We start from the raw sequence: 23,223 nt of genomic DNA on the forward strand, positions 1-23,223 counted from the left end.
ATCTCTCTGCATTTTTATACGCTCTCTAGGTTAGGCATAGCTTTTCTTCCAAGGAGCAAGTATCTTTTAATTTCATAGCTGTAGTCACCATCTGCAATGATTTTGGAGCCCAAGAAATAAACTCTGTCACTGTTTCCATTGTTTTCCCATCTATTTGCTATCAAGTGATGGGACTGGATGCCATGATCTTAGTTTTTTGAATATTGAGTTTTAAGCCAGCCTTTTCACTCTTCTCTTTCACTTTCATCAAGAGGCTCTTAGTTCCTCTTCACTTTCTTCCATAAGGTTAGTGTCATCTGCATATCTGAGATGTGTTTAGGTGTGTTAGAGTATTCTTCTTCCATAATGAAATTTTTTGCACCCCAAGAGAAAAACACAGTGTAGTAGATTTTCTTAACTTTAATGATTAAGGTCCATACTGTTCACACTGCATGTTTATCCTTCCACCCATATCTGTGAGTCCCAGGAATGACAACACTTTTTTTTTTTTACTGTGTATGAAATTAAAAATTAAAAGTATTTGATGTTTTTTAAGAGCTCATAATATCCTAGTAAGAATTTTGGAAGAGAAATGAGATTGAAAAACATAAGTTTGTAATGTCAGTAGGAACTTAATAGGACTATGTGGTAATCATTTGACCCAAAAAGAAGCTTTCCTTGCTTGGTTAAGAACTAAAGCTGTTCCTTAGGGAACTTTAATGGTACCCCAACTAAGTGGCTACATCTGGAAAGTAAAATACTAAAAGGTCTACCATTAGGCAAGAGCTGTGGAGAAAGCAATTAACCATGTAACTGACACAGGACCAAGCCCTGCTGAATTGTCCCTGGGATTTCTCTGCTCTTAGGCACTGGTCCTTTAAAGTTTGTTGAGCATTTAATCTATCGAAGTAAGTAGCTGCCATCTAAAGAAAGATAATGGATCTACTGTTATTAAATCTTTAGCATAGTTCCCAAGAGTACCCTGGTGTTTAATGAAGAGCCAGCCATTAAGTATTGAGGAAGAGGGGCAGCCAGGAATAAGAAAAGATGTGGTTCAGACTCAACCTCCATACCTTAGTAATCTTCAACTGCTTCAGTTTCAAGAGCAGCATCATAGGTACCCTCACTCTTACTGTCTTGTCCCTTCCCAAAGCCCAGACAATGTGTAGCCATTGTTTTTAAGGAGCCCGGGAGGCTTTAGCTGATGATGAGATAGAATAATTTATTTGGTATACTGTGTGAAAGTGAAAATGGAATTCTGCATTAGGGTACAATTGATAAATATTCTTGAAGACATAGAGCAAGATATTTTACTGCATATTCCATATTCACGTTCCTTAAATAGAAAATGAGGAAAAATCTATATCCTGAAAACCATTATGTATGGGTTAGGAATGGTTTCAGTTGCTGGTACCTAACAGTAACTTAAAACTTTATAAATACATGTAACACAAGAAGTCTAAGAATTAAGGTGGAGCAGTTAAGCAAGGTTGTTGAAGACAGCTCTTTCTGCCTCTCTGCTCTGCCCTTTTTTAGCTGTTTTACCTTTCAGTCTCAAGTTTTGTTGCCTCACTGTCAGTTAAGGAAGAAAAAAAGACTAGCACCAGGAATTTTCTTCTAGCTTTCCCTTTTGTAACGAAGTAAATGCTTTCCCAGAAATGCGGTCTTCTACCCTGACTCCCAGTAGTTTTCTGTGTCTCATTGGCCTGAACTGTATGCCAGATTTAATCTTAGCTGCATGGGTAACTGGAAAAGTAACTATCTGGCTTTTCGGCCTTAGTGATGGGAGGCAAGGAAGAAGCATTGGAAATGAGGATTGGGTTTAAAAACTAAAACCTATTGGGATATAGAAGCTAATAAACCTACTGGGGAGTAAACCTATTCCCCAGACCTATTGCCTGTCCCCAGGCCCCATGCCAGTGCCCTACCTTCCCCCAAACAATAAGAATCACAAAAATATCATTAAAAAGAGAGGGAGGGATTCTGGGAAGGTGGCAAAGTAGAAAGGACCAGGAATCTGTTTCCCCACTTAGGCAGTAGTTGCACAGGCAGAATATGTCTGATGTAACTATTTTAGAACTTTGGAGTCTGTTGAGGGCTTACAACTTCCAGGGGAAGAATTAAAGGGTAAATTGTGGCTATTTCTGTCAATTTTGGCTGCGCACAGTAGCAACTACCTATCCTCCCACCCTTAGCCAGTGCCAGGCAGCTGTGCATGCAGTTTGCACACAGAATGTGAGGGAGCTAAGATGGGCAAAAAGAGCCCTTTCTTCTAAGTATTAGGGCTGTATCTCAGGGTGCTGATTGTTGCTCTGGTCACAGAGGGGTAAACAGGTAACCATTTTGTTGAACCTCCTCGTATTGTTAAAGTCTAAGACATTTAAAAACAACCACATATATGTGGAAAGTTAGGAAGTGATTGTGCATGCCTGGGAAAAGGATCAGGAAAGACTTGAGAAACATTAAATTTACACCACAGGCTGATCTGTGACACAAAGACACTCTACAACAATCATAAAAACAAACAAGCAAAAAAAAGCAAAAATCAGCAAGTTATGGGAAAGGGGAGAAAAAAAATCTGATTTCCAGAGTTACTGTTTTATTAGATTCAAGTAACCAGTGTTTGACAAAAAATCACAAGGCATACAAAGAAACAGCAAGGTATGTCCCATTCAAAGGGGGGAAAAAAATCAACATAAACTGTCCCTGAGAAAGACCTGATAGCAGATCTGCTAGACAGAGACTTTAAAACACCTGTCTTAAATCTCAAAGAGTAAAAGAAGATGTGGAGAAAGCCAAGAAAACAATGTATGAACAAAATGGAAATAACAATAAAGAGATAGAAAACCTAAAAAGAAATTCTGAGGCTGAAAAGTTTAGTTACTGAAATGAAAAACTCACTGGAGGGTTTCAAAGGCAGATTTGAGCAGGTAGAAGAAAGAATCAGAATTTGAAAATAGGAGTTTGGGGAATTTCCTAGTTGACCACTGGTTAGGACCCAGTGCTTTCACTGCCAGGACCTGGATTTGATCCCTGGTTGGGAAACTAAGATCCCACAAGCCACAGCATGGCTAAAAAAGGAAAATAGGAATTTGGAAGTTATCAAGTGTGAAGGACAGAAAGTGAATACTGACTCTTGTCAGCAAGCAAAGCCTAAGGGATCCCTGGGATACCATCAGGCAGACCAGTATATGCATTGTGGGAATCCAGAAATAGAAGGAAGGAGGGAGGCAGGAAGCAGAGAAAGAGGACAGACAGAGAGAAACATTGAGGAAATAATGTTTGACCACTTCCCAACCAAAAATCTTAAACTCCAAGGAAGGTGAATTCAGAGACCCACATCAAAACACATTATAAGCAGATTTTCAAAGTCAAAGAATCATAAGAGCAGCAAAAGAGAAGTGAACCATCACATACAAGGAATCATCAATAAGATTACAAGCAGACTTCTGATCAGAAATTTTGGAGGCCAGAAGACAGTTGACCAAATGTATGCAAAGTACTAAAAGAAAGAAACTGTCAACCAAGAATCCTATATCCAGCAAAATTGCCCTTCAAAAATGAGAGAGAAATTAAGACATTCCCAGAGAGGTAAAAGCTGAGGGAGTTTGTGACTGCTAGACCCGACCTGCAAGAAATGCTTGGGAGTGCTCGCTTCGGCAGCACATATACTAAAATTGGAACGATACAGAGAAGATTAGCATGGCCCCTGCGCAAGGATGATACGCAAATTCGTGAAGCGTTCCATAAAAAAAAAAAAAGAAAAAGAAATGCTTGGGAGTCCTAAAAAGTGAAATTAAAGTATACAAGATGGTAACTCAGTGCCATTGGGAGAAATATTAATAAGAATCTCTAGAAAAGTAAATACATGGACAATCATAAAGCTAATATTATTACGGTAAGAATGAATGACTTGTAATTGCACTTTTTGTTTTCTGCATGATTTAAGACAGTAATGCATTTAAGGAAAAACATTTCTGTTGTGAAAGATAGTATTACTGTAACTTTGGTTTGTCAATTCAAATCTTGTTTTCCATGTAATTTAAGAGATTGATGCATTTATAAGCATTATTTATGTTTTGGGGGTTTGAAGTGTATAAAATTTTATTTGTGTGACATAAGCAATGGAAAGAGATCATCAGAGAACTGTAAAGGAGCAGAGTTTTTGCTTATTATTGATGTTAAGCTGGTATAAATTCAGATTTGAGTATTAAAACTTCAGCATGTTGAATGTAATCCCCATGGTACCCACAAAGAAAGTAGTTGTAGAATATACACAAAAGGAAATGAGAAAGAAATTTAGACTTTTCACTACAAAAAATCAACAAAAGAAGACAGTAATGCAGGAAATGAGGGGCAAAAAAACTATAAGGCATATGGAAGACACGTAGACAGAAGTAAGTTCCTCCTTATCCGGAATTACTTCAAATATAAATGGGTTAAACTCTTCACTCAAAAGACAAAGATTGGCAGGATGGCTAAAAACACGTGATCCAAAAAAGAATGAAATATTGCCATTTGCAACATCATGGATGCAGCTAGAGCATATCATGCCAAATGAAATAAGTAGGACAGAGAGACAACATGATATCATTTATATGTGAAATCTAAAAAATAATACAAGTGAATCTTTTACAAAACAATAACAGACTCACAAACAGAAAACAAACTTATGGTTACCAAAGGGGAAAAGAAGTAGGGGCATAAATTAGGAGTATGGGCTCAGCAGATAAACACTACTATATATGAAACAGATAAGCCACAAAGATTTACTGTATATTACAGGAAACTATTTAATATCTTGTAATAACCTATCATTGAAAATAATCTGAAAAAAGACAACTAAATCACTTCACTGTACACCTAAAACTTACAAAACATGGTAAATAACTGTACTTTAATAAAAACAAAAGAAGCCCACATGATCCAACTATATGCTGTCTGTAAGAAACTCACTTGAGACCCAAAGACACAAACAGATTGAAAGTGAATAGATGAAAAAAAGATGCTGTATGCAAGTAGTAACTGAAAGAACACAGTGATGGCTATACTGATATAAGAATAAATAGATTTTAGATCAAACTGAAAGTTAAAAAAAAGTTACGAAAGATAAAGAAGGATATTATATATTAATAAAAGTTTCAGTGCAGTAAAAATATATAATGACTGTGAAGAAAACTCTTAGAGGAAAAATAGGACAAACGCTTCATGATACTGGATTTGGCAGTGATTTCTTGGATATGACACCAAAGGAACAAGTAAGAAAAAAATAGATGGGATTTTATTTAAGTTAAATTTTTTTTATACATTTAAAGACAGTATTCACAGTAAAAAGGCAACCTACACAATGGGAGAAAGTGTTTGCAAATCATATATCAGATAATGGATGAATACCCAGAATGTATAGAGAACTTCTAAAACTCAACAACAGGTCTTCCCTGGTGGTGTCCAGTGGTTAAGAATCTGCCTGCCAGCACTAGGGTTACCAGTTCAATCCCTGGTCTGGAGAGATCCTCCATGCTGTGCAGCAACTAAGCCTGTGCACTGCAACTGCTAATCCTGTGCTCTAGAGACTGTGAGCTGCAACTACTGAAGCCTGGGTACTCTAGGGCCTGTGCTGCACAACAAGAGAAGCCACTGCAGTGAGAAGCCCACACACCACAACTAGAAAGTAACCCATGCTCAGCACAACTAGAGAAAGCCCTCACACAACAATAAAGACACAGTGTGGCCAAAAAATAAAATGTAAAAATGTGAAAAGTAAAACTCAGCAACAACAAAGCAACTGATTAAAAAATGGGCAGCACTCTTGCCACTATTATTCAACATACTTTGGAAGTCCTAGCCATGGCAGTCAGAAGAAAAAGAAATAAACAGAATTCAGATTGAAAAAGAAGTAAAACTATCACTGTTTACAGACAACATGATACTATATGTAGAAACCTATAGGTATGATCAGAAAATTACTATAGCTAATCAGTGAATTTAGAAAAGTCACAGGATACAAAGTCAATACACAGAAATTCCTTGCATTTCTATATACTAACAATGAAAAATCAGAAAGAGAAATTAAGGAATCAGTCCCATTCACCATTACAATAAAAAGAATAACTAGGAATAAACCTACCTAAGGAGACAAAAGAGCAGAAAACTATAAGACACTGATGAAAGAAATCAAAGATGAAATAAACAGATGGGGAGATGTACCATGTTCTTGGATTAGAAGAATCAATATTGTGAAAATTACTATATACTACCCAAAGCAATCTACAGATTTGATGCAATCCCTATCAAGTTCTTGCCTGGACAATTCCATGGACAGACCATGGAGTCGCAAAGAGTCAGACATGACTTGAATGGATAACACTTTCACTTTTCACTTTCTATCAAATTGCCAATGGTACTTTTCACAGAAATAGAACAAAAAATTTCATAATTCATATGGAAACACAAAGACCCTGAATAGCCAAAGCAATCTTGAGAAAGAAGAATGAAGCTGGAGGAATCAACTTTCCTGAATCAGACTATACTACAAAGCTACAGTCATCAAGACAATATGGTACTGACACAAAAACAGAAATATAGACCAATGGAATAAGATAGAAAGCCCTAAGATTATCCCTATAGGCACCTTATCTTTGAGAAGGAGGGAAGAATATGCAATGGAAAAAGATAGTCTCTTCAATAAGTGGTGCTGGAAAAACTGGACAGCTATATGTAAAAGAATGAAATTAGAACACTTCCTAACACCATACACAAAGATAAAATCAAAATAGATTAAAGAGTTAAATATAAAACCAGAACCTATAAAGCTGTTAGAGGAAACCATAGGCAGAATACTCTTTTGATACAAATCACAGCAAGATCCTCTATGACCTACCTCCTAGAGTAATGGAAATTAAAAACAAAAATAGGATCTAATTAAACTTAAAAGCTTTTGCACAGCAAAGAAAACCATAAACAAGATGAAAAGACAACCTTCAGTATGGAGAAAATAATTGCAAATGAAACAACTGACAAAGGATTAATCTCCAAAATACACAAGCAGCTCAGGCAGCTCAATGGCAGAAAAACAAACAGCCTAATCAAAAGATGGGCAGAAGATTTAAACAGACATTTCTATAAAGAGGATATACAGGTGGCTAATAAACACACTGAAAATGCTCAATGTTGCTTATTATTAGAGAAATGTGAATCAAAACTACAAAGAGGTATCATCTCATACTGGTCTGAATAGCCATCATTAAAAACAAAAACTATTAATGGTAAATGCTGGAGAAGATGTGGAGAAAAGGGAACCCTCTTACACTGTTGTTATTTAGCTTCTGAGCCGTGGCTGACCTTTTGCAACCTCATGGACTGTTGCCCGCCAAGCTTCCCTGTCCATGGGATTTCCCAGGCAAGAATACTGGAGTGGGTTGCCATTTCCTTCTCCAGGGATCTTCCAAACCCAGAAATTGAACCTGCACCGCTGTCATTGGCATTGGCAGGCAGATTCTTTAGTGCTGAGCCACCAGGGAAGTCCTGGTAGTACACTGTTTGTGGAAATGTAAATTGATACAGCCACCATGGAGAACAGTATGGAGATTTCTCTAAAAACTAGGAATAAAGCTACCATATGACCCAGCAATCCCACTACTGGGCATATACTCTGAGAAAACCACAATTCTAAAAGACACATGTACCCATGTGTTCACTGCAGCCCTATTTATAATAGCCAGGACACGGAGGCAGCCTAGGTGTCCATCAAAATAAAAATGGATAAAGAAATTGTGGTACATAGATATACAATGGAATATTACTCAGCCATAAAAAAGAACACATCTGAGACACTTAGTGAGGTGGATGAACCTAGAGCCCATTATAGAGAGTTAAGTAAGTCAGAAAGAGAAAAACAAGTATCATATTAACACATATATATGGAATCTAGAAAAATGGTATGATGAACCTATTTGTAGGGCCGCAATAGAGATGCAAACATAGAGAACAGACTTGTGGACACAGTGGAGGAAGGAGAGGGTGGGATGAATTGAGAGAGTAGCATTGAAACATATACATTTCCATATGTAAAACAGATAGCCAGTAGAAATTTGCTTTATGACGCAGGGAGCTCAGCCTGGTGCTCTATGACAACCTGGAGGTATGTGATGGAATGGGAGGTAGGAGGGAGGTTCAAGAGGGAGGGGGCGTATGTATACCTATGGCTGATTCATGTTGATGTATAGCAGAAGCCAACACAACATTGTAAAGCAGTTATCCCCCAATTAAAAATAAATAATTTTTTTAATGGGCAAAAAGCCTCGAATAGACATTTCTCCAAAAAAGATATACAAATAGCCAACCAGCACATGAAAAAATGTTCAATATCACTAATCACTAGGGAAATGCAAATTAACTCTACAGTGATAACTACTTCACACCCATTAGAATGGATGCTTCAAGAACAACAACAGAAACCACCCAGATAATAGCAAGTGTTGTCAAGGATATGGAGAAATTAGAACCCTTGTGCATTGTTGGTGAGAATGTAAGATGGTCCAGCCAATGAGGAAGACAGTATGATAGTTCCCTCAAAAAACTAAAAATAGAATTACTGTTTGTTGATATATGATCCAGCAGTTTCACTTTTGGGTATATACCCAAAAGAATTGAAAGAAGAGATATTTATACAACTGTATTCAAAGCATTATTCACAGTAGTTACAAAACAACCCAACTGTCCATTTACTGATAAATGAGTAAAAATGTGGTATATACATACAGTGGGTTTTCATGCAGCCTTAAAAAAAAATTATATAGTATGCTACAACATGGATGTGCTGAGTGAAATAAGTCACAAAAAGACAAGTACCATATGATTTCACTCATATGAGGTTCTTAGAGTAGTCAGAATCATAAAGACAGGAAATATAATGGTGATTGCCAAAGAGTGGGGAGGGGAAAATGAGGAGTTACTTTTTAATGGGTATAGTTACATTTCTACAAGAGAAAGAGTTATGGGGGGTGGATAGTGACAATGGGTACACAATAATATGAATGTATTTAATACCACCGAACTGTACAGGTAAAACAGTTTATATGGTAAATTTTATGTCATATGTATTTTATCACAATTTTAAAAAAAAGAGGAGGAGGAGAAAAGATTTACACTTTCTACTTGACTATGATACGAGGGAATCCCATAGAATTGAGACGACAGGATTTTCTAAGTACATTGAAACCTGAAGTAAGATTATATTTCTCAGTCCCATAATAAGTAACATTCATAAATAAAGTAAAAATAAAATGCCTACTTTTATTCAGTTATAAAACGCACGAGAAATTATATTTGCTGTTCTACACTGCCCAGTCCTTGGTTGGAGTTGGCCTGTATGACCTTTGGAGCTCTTTTCCCTTCTGCTGTGATTTATTAGGCACCTGAAACTTACTTGGCAAAAAACACTACCCATGGGGCTCATGATTTTTCACATTTGTCATAAACAGGAGGAGGGAACAGGAACAAAAATAAAAATGAGTGATCAGGTGTGGCTAAGCATTTAAAACTTTGCATCATTCATCTGTATGTTATGGAATAATGTGTTAGTGTTGATCCCAGATCCTAACAGTGAAAATCCAGCAATTCAGTGTTGACTATATGTTTGAATATTCTTTTTCCAAATGCCAACTGGTTTGTCAATTTGATTGTCATATACCTTTTCCCCTTGTCAGATACTCCAGGGCAAACTTTGTAAAGGGCGGAATCCAGTTCTTGACATGGCTTGACTTCTGTGTGTTGCTGATATTCTGCCCAATAAAATTCAAGTAATTGGGATCCTAAAAGAAAATGCTTAAAAGGGTGTGGTTTAAACTACCACTCGTGGCTTGGGGAGTGAAGAAGGAAAAGGTTGCTGTTGATGAATTGATATTTTTTTGCATAGACCATTTTAGTTGGTAGTAAAGTTCAGTGAGGCCTTCCCAGGTAGCTCAGTTGGTAAAGAATCTTCTTGCAATGCAGGAGACCCAGGTTCAATCCCTGGGTGGGGAAATTCCCTGGAGAAGGAAATGGCAACACATACCAGTATTTTTGCTTGGAAAATCCCATGAACAGAGGAACCTGGTGGGCTACAGTCCATGGGGTCACAAAGAGTTGGACATGACTTTGCAGCTAAACCAACCAAAATTCAGTGATGGAATCAGATACCCAAAGACAGTAAATTGATCCACAAGCCATGGCTTGAATGCCCTTTCATACAACAACAGTATAACTGCAGTCACTGAAAGTGTCCAAAGTGCCTTTCTATAATAAAGGGAACCTGGTGTCTAACAAAATAGTAGAGGGATACGTTGATTCTCACTCATTTGCATAGTGAAATATACTTTGGAAATGGAGATGGAAAGGGAGCAGATCATTCTGAAAGTGTACCTGTTAAAGGTCTTAGAATCTAAAGGTGATAAAAGCTTTTCAACAGTTATTCTTATACCACTATATAAAACTTTACCTAATCACTGGAAAAGGAATTTATTGAGTACCCGTTCTGTGCTCTCTGCTGAGTTAAGCCCCACGATGGGTTTGGTTGGGAGGGTAAAGAATAAGTATGGGGAATTCCCTGGCGGTCCAGTGGTCAGAATTCAGCGCCATCACTGCTGGGGCCTGGTTCAGTCCCTGGTTGGGGAACTAAGATTCTGAAATCCACTTGACATGGCCAAAAAAAAAAAAAAAAATAAGTGTAGGGTACATTTTTAACCATCTGATAGTTTATAGTCCACTTTAAAGGATAAAACTGTGAGACCATGTAGACTAGAATTCTAAATTATATGGTGCAGATTGTTCAAAGTACAATACAAGTTCAGGGAAGTTAGACTACTGAAAGTTAGAATCATTAGAGAAGCTTTCAAAAAGCAGTTGGAATTCAACTGAGCCTTGGAAGGTTATAATATTTGGATAAACTGAGGCGAGAGAGGAAGGCATGTCTGAGAGTAGAGGAATTGTGTGTAGGCACAAAATTGAAAGCAAGTGGATTTTGCAGATCAGGAGAGACTGACCTGGATAGAAAGCACTAATGGAAGAATAGTAGGAGAAAATAGTGATAAAAATATGAGAGGCCCAGAAAACTAATACATTTTTCCTTTAAAATCTCCTTTGGAAATGATTTCAGCCCCCTCACCCTCAGAGTCCAGAAATTCTTCCCAATGATTTAAATCCCTTTTGCTGTTGTTTTGGCCTTTTCATGTTGTCTTAATTTTTGAAATTCTATTTGTTTCTTATTCTAATCCCATTAGGGTATTCTTGGTCCTCATTGGGCCCAGCCTTTAGTTCTATAGGAAAGATCTAATGTTTATAATAATATCAACTCCCTTTTTGAATATTGATAATGAAAATACTCCCACCATTGTACACATGAAGAAGAGTTTTCTAAGTTGGGGGTGCTTTGTCACCCTTAATGAGATATGCTAGTTGGCATCTATTCAGCAAATGTTTACTAAGCATCCACTATATGCAGGCACTGTTCAAAGTGCTTGTGGTATTCCCACAAACAAACAAATGAGGATTCTTGCACTTGAGGGGCTTGTATTCTATCAGATGGCTTCTCTGCTAGGCCAACTATCAAATAATGTCTCTCCTTTAAAAATTATTTCTTTTTCCAATGGGCTAATTTAGTCAACTGCCAAAATCTTCTCTTTTAAGACACTCAAACAGCCTTTCCCAAGCAGAAAATGTCTTAATCCACCGACAAAAGGATTTTCTTTAGGTACAGTTTGGTGGATCTTTTTCCCCCTCCCTTCAGTTTATATCCTTCATTCCCCTGACAACATTTTTCTCTTAGAATATTTTGGGAAGAAGTTTCCTGTTCTTATTTTTCCTCTATAAATTACCTTGCTCACACATGCAGCCTATGAGCTGCTGCTGCTGCTGTGGTTGTATTTATTTGTTGAACAATCCTGTACTTTGAAATGATTCATTCAAGAGCCATGAAGCATTCAAAGCAGGATGTGTGACTCATTTCATAAACAGCAGCATCTTGAAGTAGAAAGCAGGAACCTAAGATTGACTAAGGTACAAATGAAAGTTATGGTGGATTGAGGTGTGTGTATTTAGTCCCTTCCCTTCTCCCTTTCCCCATTTTCCCAAGCCTAAATGATCTCTTGCATTGGGAATCGATGTTCTCCAGTGAGGGTGAAAAGCATAATACTGTTGGAGATCTCCCAGTTTGTTCTTTCAGAATACGTGATCAGTTGAAGTGATTAAATAGTGTTTTCAGAAAGGTCAGCTATTCTTTCCATGCTGCTCAGCACCAATATCACTATATTCTAGAGCTTTCTACCTATAGTTATCAGTTTTCTCCTGCTTTTTCAGACTATTTCCTTTCATCAGGATATGCCTGAGTGTAGATATTTTAATAAAAGAAAGCTATTCTGTTCATCAAGTGCTGCCAAACCCACAAACTTTGGAGAAGAGTACAGTTAGGTTTCAGCATAAGTGATTTTTCAGACTATCACAAATAGAAACTCAATTCCCTGATAGTTTAGGCATCCAGGACTCATTTCCTAGTAACTAAAGAGTTCTGATTTGTCTCCTTCCCCCAGTCTACTCTTCTAAAACAAGGAAAGGGACGTGAATTAATCATAGTTCAGGATATAAGAGCATTTTAAAATGTGAGGCAAATCCACATGGAAACTGGAGCTGTGGTAGCCAAAAACAACATTTCAGGAATGAATTTGGCTAAGGGTGGAGTGCATATTGCACAGAAATTTCATTGGTCACAAAAATTTACCAAGGACTTAGCTTAAAACTACTACATTTCTAATGCCCATATGCTTATGCCTGACTCAGAGTCAATAGACAAAAATTTATCTTTAGTTTGGGCTAAGCTCTCATTTGCCCTGAGCCTTCTCTTCAATTCTGTTTAGTGGCGCTATTTCAACAAGTGTCTGGGAAACTTGTCTTAACGGGATCAGGAAAAGAACTCTCTCTGCATTGATTTACTCAGAATTATTCTACAAAGAAAAACTAATTTTTAAATATCATACCTGTCTACCTTAAGATTTAAAAAGGGGAAGAGGGGAGAGCTAACTGAATATATGCTGTATGCCAGGTACTAAGTTTTATATAACTCTTTCATTTAAAAGCTTAAGAAAAGTGGGGTATGAGGGGGCCTTCTGGGGTGCCTGAAATGTTTTATATTTTGACCTGGGTTGTGATTACACCAGCGTAGGCTTCCCTGTGGCTCAGACAGTAAAGAACCTGCCTACAATGTGGGAAACCTGGGTTCAGTCCCTGGGTCGGGAAGATCCCCTGGAGAAGGGCATGGCAACCCACTCTAGTATTCTTGCCTGGAGAATTCCATGGACAGAGAAGCCTGACACACTACAGTCCATGGGATCGCAAAGAGTCGGGCACAACTGAACAACTAACACTTTCACTTTACTCCTTTTCATACTTATATAAAAATTCATTGAGCTCTACACTTGAGATTTTTGCAGTTTATATACATTATACATCAACTTTTTAAAAATTTTAAGGCTTCATTCACTGACATGTATTCCTGATTTCCAGTTCCCACTGTGCTTGTTCTTAAAGCCATTACTAATTTTTTACTTAGTTCTGTTTATTTAGTCAGTTTGCTAGTAGGTGGGATTCCAGTTTCTCACTACAGGAAACTGGGTGAGAATGAAACTTCCTAAAAATGGAAAGTATTTTTTACCAAAACTATACCTTCTATGCCCATTCTAATACTAATGTCACTTTTCAGATTGACTTCCTCATAGTCCTGTAGTCTATTTTATGCTTTTTAAACTAAGAAAATTTTCTTTCTTGATATTATTTTTTCCTCTGTTGAGGAGTGAAAATCCGAAATAGCCAAAAAGCTATTGCTGATGTGCTTTTTCAGTGTTACCTCTTTGCTACTAACAAGGCAGTGCGTGAGAGCTGCGTTTAGTCTGTTCTTCTCCCAATTACAGTGCCTTCTGCCTCATCTTCCTGATTTCCCTCTCCTAAGTATTTGCAGATTGGCAGTACATCAGCCATCTTCTGAAATGAGGTTGTGAGTTTTCTGCCTGTGTTCCAAGTTTCATATCCAAAAACATGTGTTGGCAGTTTGGCAAAGGAAACTAAAAAACAGCCTTTTTGTTTATTTGTTTGTTTTTTCTTTTCCCTGTTATCTTGAAGCAGAGTTTCTCAGCAGAGACACAAATGACATTTTGGGTCAGATAATTTTTTGTTTTGGGGAGCTGTCCAATGCATTTCCCAGGCCTCTGCCTTCTATAGTTCACTAGCATTCCCTAGGTTGTAATAAGCAAATGTTTTATTGCCAAATGTCCCCTGGGGTGCAGAGTTGCCCCTAATTGAGAACCACTACCATAGAGTATAAACTGTATTTAGAGAAAAAGTGTTTGAGGGGAAAGAATCAGGTTTGGGGATTTCACTAGCAGTCCAGTGGTTAGGGCTCCGAGCTTCTACTGCAGGGGACGTGGGTTCCATCCCTGGTAGGGGAAGTAAAATCCCACAAGCTATGCAGTGAGACCAAAAAAGTTAATTCAGAGGGAAAAAAAAAAATCAAGTGTGGCACATGATTAAAATTCCCATTAAAAAAAAAATTCCCATTAGATCTTCAGGCATGTTACCTAGATCAGAACTCTCCAAAAGAAATATATTGCAAGTCACAAAATGCAAGCTACATAAGTAGTATTGAATTTCCTAGTAGCCACATTAAAAAGCAAAAATAAACAAGTGACATTAATTTTAATAATATATTTTATTTAAGCCAATATATTCAAAATATCATTTCAACATAGAATCAAAGTAAAATTGAGATATTTTACGTTCTCTTTTTCATTTTTCATACTCAGTCTTCAAAATCCAGTATGTGTTTTGACTTAGTACATGCGTGAGTGTGTGCTAAGTCTCTTCAGTCATGTCCAACTCTTTGTGACCCTATGGACTGTAGCCCCCCAGGCTCCCTCTGTCCATGGAATTCTCAAGGCAAGAATACTGGAGTGGTTGCCATGCTCTCTTCCAAGATCTTCCTGACCCAGAGATGGAACCCATGTCTCCTTTGTCTCCTGCATTGCAGGTAGATTCTTTACTTACTGAACCACCTGGGAAGCCCTTGTCTGTACAGTACAGGACAGTACATCTCAATTTAGACTAGCCACATTTCAAATGTTCAATAAACTCATGTGGCTAGTGGCTCCCATATTGGATAGGGCAAATCTAAATCATCTTGGTCTCTAGCTATGGTGCAAATCAGCACATAGTACTTTCCCTCTCCCATTTATGCCAAGAAGCTGTCCTGATTCATTTATTTGGGCAAATAAGACTCTCACCTTTATTGTGTTACTATTTACATCTTCTCCCAAGGCATATAAACTGCCTTCGTGATCCAGTATAACTTAAATTCTTCAGTCCAATTTTGAATAATATCAACCCTCAGTTGTCTTGGAAATGGTTAATATCTACACATTTATTGAAAATTATCGTTTTCTACTGTACAACCAGAGTGAATATTCCCTAAGTTGACTGGCTCTTTGCCAAAACCTTAGTCATAGGTAAAGAGCAAAGAACAAAGGAAGACTCACTAACTGTATAATAAATGAGAGAGCTGGATTTTTAAATGGGCAATAATTCAAAAAGGAAATCCTTTTAAGGAGCCCCTCCACCCATTTTATTTAATTCAATAGAATAATCTATTTTTAATAAGATCAAATTTTTATCACTTAATAATTTTATACTTTTTAATTGAGAAATTGCTTTTAAAGGGATGGTTTCCTAAGCATGTGGTTCAAGATTCACCTAGAGGCTTCCCTCATAGCTCAGTCGGTAAAGAATCTGCCTGCAGGGCAGGAGACCTAGGTTCAATCCTTGGATCAGGAAGATCCCCTGGAGAAGGAAATGGCTACCCACTCCAGTATTCTTGCCTGGAAAATCCCATGGACAGAGAAGCCTGCTGGGCTGTAGTCTATGGGGTCGCGAAGAGTCAGGCAATCCCTGAGCGACTAACAGTTCACTTCACAGAGAATTCTTGAGTTAACTCTTAAATATAACGAGAGAATATAAGGAACAATGAAAATAATAGCCAGATTGACATTCACTTTGATTAAAAAAAAAAAAAAGTTCAGGACTTCCCTGGTGGTGCGGCAAACAGGAAATACCTGCCAAAGCCAGGAACATGGGTTCGATCCCTAGTCCAGGAAAGTGCCATATGTCATGGAGCAGCTGAGCCCCTGCACCACAGCTGTGGAGCTGGTGGTCTGGGGCCCTCAAGCCATATCTCTGATGAGCCCCTGGGCCACAGCTACTGATACCCATGTGCCTGAAGCCTGTGCTCCACAACGAGAGAAGCCCCCACTCTCCACAACTAGCGGAAGCCCGTGTGCAGCAACAAATACCAACACAACCAGAAATTTTAAAAACCTCAACACTCTTTCATTAAAAAAAAAAAAAAACTTTAGTAAACTTTTATTCTCTTCCTTACTCTGGCCATACAAGAGTTGTGTTAGAAATAGCAGGGAGAGATGACTGGAGCCAAACCATGCCAGCGCCCTGCTTCTTAAGCTCCTCCTTCTGCCATTTTCGCTCCTCCTGTGAAGCATACTATCTGATTTAGTTCGGAAGGATTCTTAGTTTTTGTAGTGTCATGACCCACAATGGCAGTTTGATGAAGCCTATGAACTCCTCAGAATAATATATATATTTTTTAGAATAATATTTTTAAATCAGTAAAATAAAAGACATTGGATTACAAAAGAAGTGATTTTTTTAATATACAGTTATCAAAATGCTTTTAAAATATTTGATAATAGATGTGCTTTTTTAAGCATAATACTGTCTGTAAGTTCTAGTGGTAGGCCTGGTGACTATCATAATTTTGAAGTAGTGATGAGTAGAAAGGCTATTCTGAGATACCGATAATAACTGTAATGTAATATGAGAATATGTGCAATTTCTATGATGAATTAGGAATGCTAAATTTCAGAGTTTAGTGAAAATGAAGATGTAATTTTTTTCCTATAATCACAGTTTTCAAAACCCTGTGAGACGCTGATGGATGGGAGATCCCTTTAGCCACGTTTAGTTCTCTTCAGACACCAGCTATTGGTTTGGGAAAAATAAACCACTCAATGGGGAATAGGGTAGTGTGAAGAGTAGGGTTGTGTAGCAGAGAGGAACAAGAACTAGAGAACAAACAGATCACAGCTATGTAGAAAAGTTGTAACAAGAAGAGGAGTTGCCTTTTAAAATACCAAATGATCCTAACTAGAGCAAAGCCTGGAGATTTAAAATCTTTCTCCAAGCAGTTTTGGGTAAGCTAGATTTCTGATAGTAGAAAAGGACTTTTTGCTTGAAAGTCATTCTTCTGTATTCTAGAACATTGTGCCAATTTTTTAAACTACCTACAGAAAATTTCCTTGGAGTACCTATAAATGTATTTTTGAAAAAAGATGGTCATAACATCACCAGTACATTTTGAAAACATATACCTTCATCCGCTACTCTTCCTGTCCCTGTAAAGTGATTGTTTTTCCTCTTTTGTAGACTAGTTCTGTTTATTTCCTTTTACTGAATACCCAGCAATCCCAAGCCCTCCACACTGATTTGTTTAACCTAGAAATGTCATACCCATGGTTAAAAGACTATTCCCCCCCTTTCCCACTCCATCCTTTCTATAGGGAAAAATCTGTGACTGAAAAAGTTGATGCCTATGATAACTAATCAATGTCTACATTGCCTAAAGTTAATCAACGATGGAGAAAACTAAAGTTCTTGGCTAAATATCCACACACTTGTCAGTTTTGTCCAGGATCCATTGGAAACAACTAAGGCAGTCTTCTTTTGACTGTCTTACTTCTTGATTCTTAATATTTTTAATTGAAAATTCCCTATACTCTTAAGGCTTGTAAGCCTAGCCTGGAAGGATTTTAGGTCTTAAGCTTCAGTTATGATAGAACTTAGAGAAAATGTGGGGAAAGCTACTTTTAGGTAAAATAAAGAAATTTAAACAGTTCAGTATTGCTTTCTTTCCTGGATAGGTGCTAGGATGGAGCCAACTCCTAACTGGTTTGTAGTCAAGAAGAGCTGTGGATAGAGAGCCAAAAGAATAGTTTTGGGGGGAAATGTGTATCTATCTACTGAGAGTGAAAAAAGAGGACTAACCAATCATTATTTTTAGAAACAAAAAGACAAATAGAACCATGTTTCAGAGCCTGGCTAGTGAAAGAGATGTGGAAAACTGCAGCATCCAAGCTGTTACTGTGTTGCAGGCATGTTTTAATGAAGGAACATGGCCAGGCAGCCTCAAAGGGAATTTTGAGGGTATCATTCTTTTGAATTACTGCTGTTCATCTGTTCTCTTCACCACCCCCTTCTAAAGAAAGGGGGGAGCATAAATTACTGTCCAGTAACCCTGTCTTACTTAGTCATAAACTGAGGCAGATCTAGCCTCACATTTTCATTGTCCTTTCACCAAATCCCTAAATAAATAAAATCTCCATACCATCTCCTTTTTCCCTTCTCTCATCCTGCCTACAGGCTTCTCCCTACCCTAACAAAAAAAAAATTTTTTTGCTTGCATTTTTATCCTAACATTATGTAGTCACCAGCATTGCACTGGCCCCTTTATGGCTGATGCAGCCCAGGCGGGCTGCCCGATGAAGGGAGACAGCATTTGGCCGATGGGGCTGGTGTGTGCCACTACTGTTGGCCATTGGGCCTCTGTCCTCTACAGCTCCATCCTGGCTCATTAAAACCCTGAGCCAAATAGCTAGGCAGGCGCCTGCTGCAGCACTGTAGGGGCCAGGAAGTTAAATGGTTCTCCTAATCCTGCATAATTTATCTCTCTGTTAGCCCCTCATAAATAGTCCAGTTCAGCCCTACCATGGAGAGCTAAATTTCCTATATTTTTGTGATGACCAACTAGTACCCAGCCTTTCCCTTCTTTCTTTATTATCATTATTAAACATTATTTTCCCCTTGCTTGCTACGAGCTAGCCTTAATGTTTTTTTCATTTGGAACCTCCTGCCTGGATCCCACTTCACCAACAATCTGTCCATTTCTCTCATTTGGACCTGGTATTACAGAGCAGTTGGTGCTACAGTCTTCCTCTTCCCCTCTCCTCCAGATTTCTAGTGCTTCATTTTCTCCTTTCCTATTTTCTCTTTTTTAACCCATCTCCTCTCCTTTTCCATCATTTCCATTTTTTTCTTCCTTCCCATTCCCTCTCCAGTCCCTCTTTCCAGGGACCAACCTTACTGTAGGATGTTTGGTAGGACATTTTAGAAAGGGCACTGAGTCACTTTTTTTTTTTTTTTTCACATCTCTGTTTCTGTTTCGTTTCAGAGATTTACAAACGAGGACCACCTGGCAGTTCATAAACACAAGCATGAGATGACATTGAAATTTGGCCCAGCCCGAACTGACTCAGTCATCATCGCAGGTATTTGCTGCCCCAGAAGCCACGTGCCTTGATATCACCAGACAGTTAAGATTAATACCAGGGACCAGATGTACTGGGAGCTGTACTCCCCTTCTCCCATTAAGAGCCCTTATGTGATCTGCATTTAATCAGGAGAAAGGAACAGTAAAAGCTCCCAAGTTTCTATTGTGCCCTCCATTCTCTCAGTTTTTAATACAAGGTTGGGTTCTGCGGTTTTTGAGGTGGGTGTGTTGAGGTTTTTGTCTTAGCTGTTTTCAGTCTGTTCCCTCCTTGCCTTCTTTTTATTAAGACTTTGAAAGATTTACAGACAAAAGATGCCTTTGACATTTTTCCCTACCCACAGTGAAGGGGTGAACAAAAGAAAGCAAGGAAGTTGACCTAGTCTGGCTGCTTCTCTTCCACTGGGTGTCAGCTTTCCCCCAAGCAGGCAGGCTGTCAGTTCGTAAATTCAACTTCCCTTTATGACTGTGGACACCATTGAGGGCAAACAAGACGCTTAGTCAGTGGGACTTCTCTAAGCCAGTTTGGGTGAGCTGGGACCTCTCACTGGTTGTGTGAGACACTGGTTTGCTTACCTGTGCCGCTCTCAAGGGAGCATTCTCAGCAGCTCCTCTCAAACAGCGCAGCAGTTCTGTCGTGCCATCTTCAGCTAGACAGGCAGACAAAGTGGGCTCTTTCTTTGATACCACGAGGGGTTCTGATTTAGCCTGAGTTAGGCAAGCTTACCTCAGTGTTTAACCAATGGAGAATATAGTGATGATTATTGTATCAGTTAATAATTCAGGTAAGGCACAATTTCTCTGAGTGTGTGCGTGTTCAGTCATGTCTGACTCTTTGCAACCGCATGGACTGTAGCGTACCAAACTCCTCTGTCCATGGAACTTTCTAGGCAAGAATACTGGAGTGGGTTGCCATTTCCACCTCCAGGGGATCTTCCCAACCTGGGGATCAAACCCACATCTCCTACATTGGCAGGTGGATTATTTACCTCTGCATCACCTGGGAAGCCCAATCTCTCTAAGTACTACTAGCCAAAATGCTGCTTGAGACACAGAGGAGAAAAGAGAGAATCTCTTCCCATAGTTCTGTACATGAGGAAGGGGCTTGTCCTACAGATCTCCTGTACCTTACTATTTGTTGACTATCTACTGTGTGTACCAGGCACTTTGCTGGTAGCTTGTGGATTGTAATTCCTGGAAAAAGACTTAAGTTGGGGACACTGTCATTAATGATCCTTAAGAAAGCCCAGGAAAAAAAAAAAGAAAGAAAGCCCAGGGAAGGTCCTTGGAAGAGTGGAGAGGGCATAAACATGTGTGCAAGCAACAGATACTTAAATTTATCATTGGGGCATGTATATATGGAAAAATTTTTAGTATTTTAAGTCAAGCATAAGTGAATAATACAAACAGCATCAGTATTCAAAGAATTATTATTAAGTGAAATTGATCAAAAAAGTTTATGAAAGAGGTAAATTTGGGGCTCTTGAAAGTCCCTTAGACAGCAAGGAGATCAAACCAGTCAATCCTCAAGAACATCAACCCTGAATATTCATTGGAATGGCTGATGGTGAAGCTGAAGGTCCAGAACTTTGGCCACCTGGTGCAAAAAGCTGACTCATTGGAAAAGACCCTGATGTTGGGAAAGATTGAGGGCAGGAGGAGAAGGGGGCGACAGAGGATGAGATGGTTGGATGTCATCACCAACTCAATGGACCTGAATTTGAACAAACTCTGAGAGATAGTGAAGGACAAGGAAACCCAGCATGCTACAGTCCGTAAGGTTGCAAAGAGTTGGACACGACTTAATGACTGAACACACACACCAAATTTGGGGCAGAGTTATCAAGCTGGAGAGGTTATTCCAAATGCGTGGAAATGCCTATGCCACCCTCCATGAGTGGGGAGAGAATATGATACAGGACAGTCCCAAAGAGATCAAATGTTTTCCTGTTATTCTTTGCCTTCTGTTTCAGGGCATTCATCCCATTGCACATTTCAGCTATCCTATCTAGTCTGGTGATTCTCATATCTCCAAATTAAGACCTGGTACCTCACATGTATTTCAGCCCCTACTGAACACTTACTTGGCTATGTTTCTGTTTTCAGATATTCATGTCAGTGACTGTCAGTTAAGGAATTTTTTTTGTCCCCAAAACCAGTTCCTCCGCTTTGATATTCAGTGATATCAATATTCTCAAAATCTTGTATTGTTTTATTCTTTCTTCAATTCTGACTGCTGTATTTCTTTCTGTGCTTCCTGTCATCCACCAGCAGTGTGCTTGAATTCCTCCATAGTCTCCTAGCTGGCCTCCTTGACTGGTCTCTCATTCTAATCCATCTTGCATTCTGTTGAAAAGCCAGACTTCCTGAAATTCTTGTCCTCTGCTCAAAATCTGTCATTATTTTCCTATTTACTCTTACTTTAAGGCTATTTTTATTTGGGTTTTCAAGCTTTCTATAGCCTTGCCCTGTGGTATTTACCCATCTTTAAATGCAACTTTTATCCCTAGCATCTTTTGACCTGCACGTACCTTTTTCTCCTTGTGTATTGGTGCCCATACCTGCTTCTCTCTGTGCCTTCACCTGCCTGACTCCTCTTATCCTACTAATCTCCTCTCTCCTGTACCTTCTGAAGCCATTCTTTAAGGCCCAGCTCAAGTCCCACTTGTTGAAATCTTTTTCCAATTGCTCCGCCATTAATTTGTCTTTATTTCTGTAACAGTTTTATTCTCTGCCATACATGGCACATATCTTTTGTATACAGTGATACTCTGTATATAAATTAATTTTATTTCCTCAACTAAAAAACATCCTCAGTTCTCTATGGCAAGAACCATATCTTCTTTTTGGCCCAAATTCCTATACTTCTATCTCTCCCCCTCCCCCAAATGTACACACAGTTTATACATATAGCAGCAAAACACAGAAAGCATTCAATAAACACCTGTTGATTTCTCTGGAATTATCAGAGCAAGCTAAGGATTTTCTTATATACATTTTCTGGCTGTTTCTTCAAGAATGGGAAAAGTTTATATGAGCCTCAGATCAGAGATCCAAAAGGCCCTCTTCTGCTGTAACCATGCCCTTAGCTGCCCTGTCCTGTTCCACTCGAGTTGTGATTTTTTTATGTGCCCTTACTGAAGTACTCTCTAAGCATAAGGGAATATTACCTCCACTCACCCGGGGATGGAGGGAAAGTGGCTTTATCGTTGGCCAACCAAAGCTGCCAGCGAACCTTTTAAAACTATTTTGGGAGGTTAGTGGTAAGTTTTCCAAACACTCTGATTCAGAAGAGGTTTTGTTTAAATTTAAAAAAAGGGGGGGGGGGCGGTTATGTTGTTTCCATGGAAAATCCCGCTGGACTATTCCCAACTGATCATGCTAGGAGGAGTGATTTTAGCCCCAGGTCTCACTCCTTAAAATATTGTTTAAACATCGTTCTATCCCCATCATTTGGTTTAGTGGCTTGGAATATGAGATGAATCCCTGAGGTGATTAGCACTGCAAGGAAAACCTTCATAATAGAGTTAGGACTGGAGAACAAGATTCAACTGACCTAAGAGAGAAAAGGGGCTTCCCAGGTGGCACTAGTGGTAAAGAACCCACCTGTCATTGCAGGGGATATAAGAGATGCGGGTTCAATTCCTGGGTCAGGAACATTCCCTAGAGAAGGGCATGGCAGCCCACTTCAGTATTCTTGCCTGGAGAATCCCATGGACAGAAGAGCCTGGTGGACTATAGTCCATAGGATCACACAGAGTCAGACATGACCGAAGCAACTTAGCACGCAAGAGAGGAAAACTAGAAAAACAGGATGGGGAGAGAGAAGCTCAAAT

General features: G+C 38.8%; 1 protein-coding gene and 1 non-coding gene across 7 annotated transcripts in view; both read left to right on the plus strand.

Moving 5' to 3' along the window:
* Positions 1-23,223, plus strand: part of LOC110138240 (cyclic AMP-dependent transcription factor ATF-7) — a 91,464-nt gene that overhangs the window by 43,641 nt on the left and 24,600 nt on the right. For 5 of the 6 annotated variants that reach the window (XM_020895106.2, XM_020895111.2, XM_020895108.2 and 2 more), the window contains one exon: positions 19,292-19,388. The exons of the other annotated variant lie outside the window; for it this stretch is intronic. In XM_020895106.2, coding sequence (XP_020750765.1) covers positions 19,292-19,388 — 97 coding nt within the window. The remainder of the gene's footprint in view (positions 1-19,291; positions 19,389-23,223) is intronic. 6 annotated transcript variants of the gene reach the window in all.
* Positions 3,627-3,733, plus strand: LOC139030994 (U6 spliceosomal RNA). The gene has a single exon (XR_011483424.1). It is a non-coding gene; the product is annotated as a U6 spliceosomal RNA (small nuclear RNA).

This window comes from Odocoileus virginianus, chromosome 24 (genome assembly GCF_023699985.2).
Source record: "Odocoileus virginianus isolate 20LAN1187 ecotype Illinois chromosome 24, Ovbor_1.2, whole genome shotgun sequence".
Taxonomy (NCBI): Eukaryota; Metazoa; Chordata; class Mammalia; order Artiodactyla; family Cervidae; genus Odocoileus; species Odocoileus virginianus.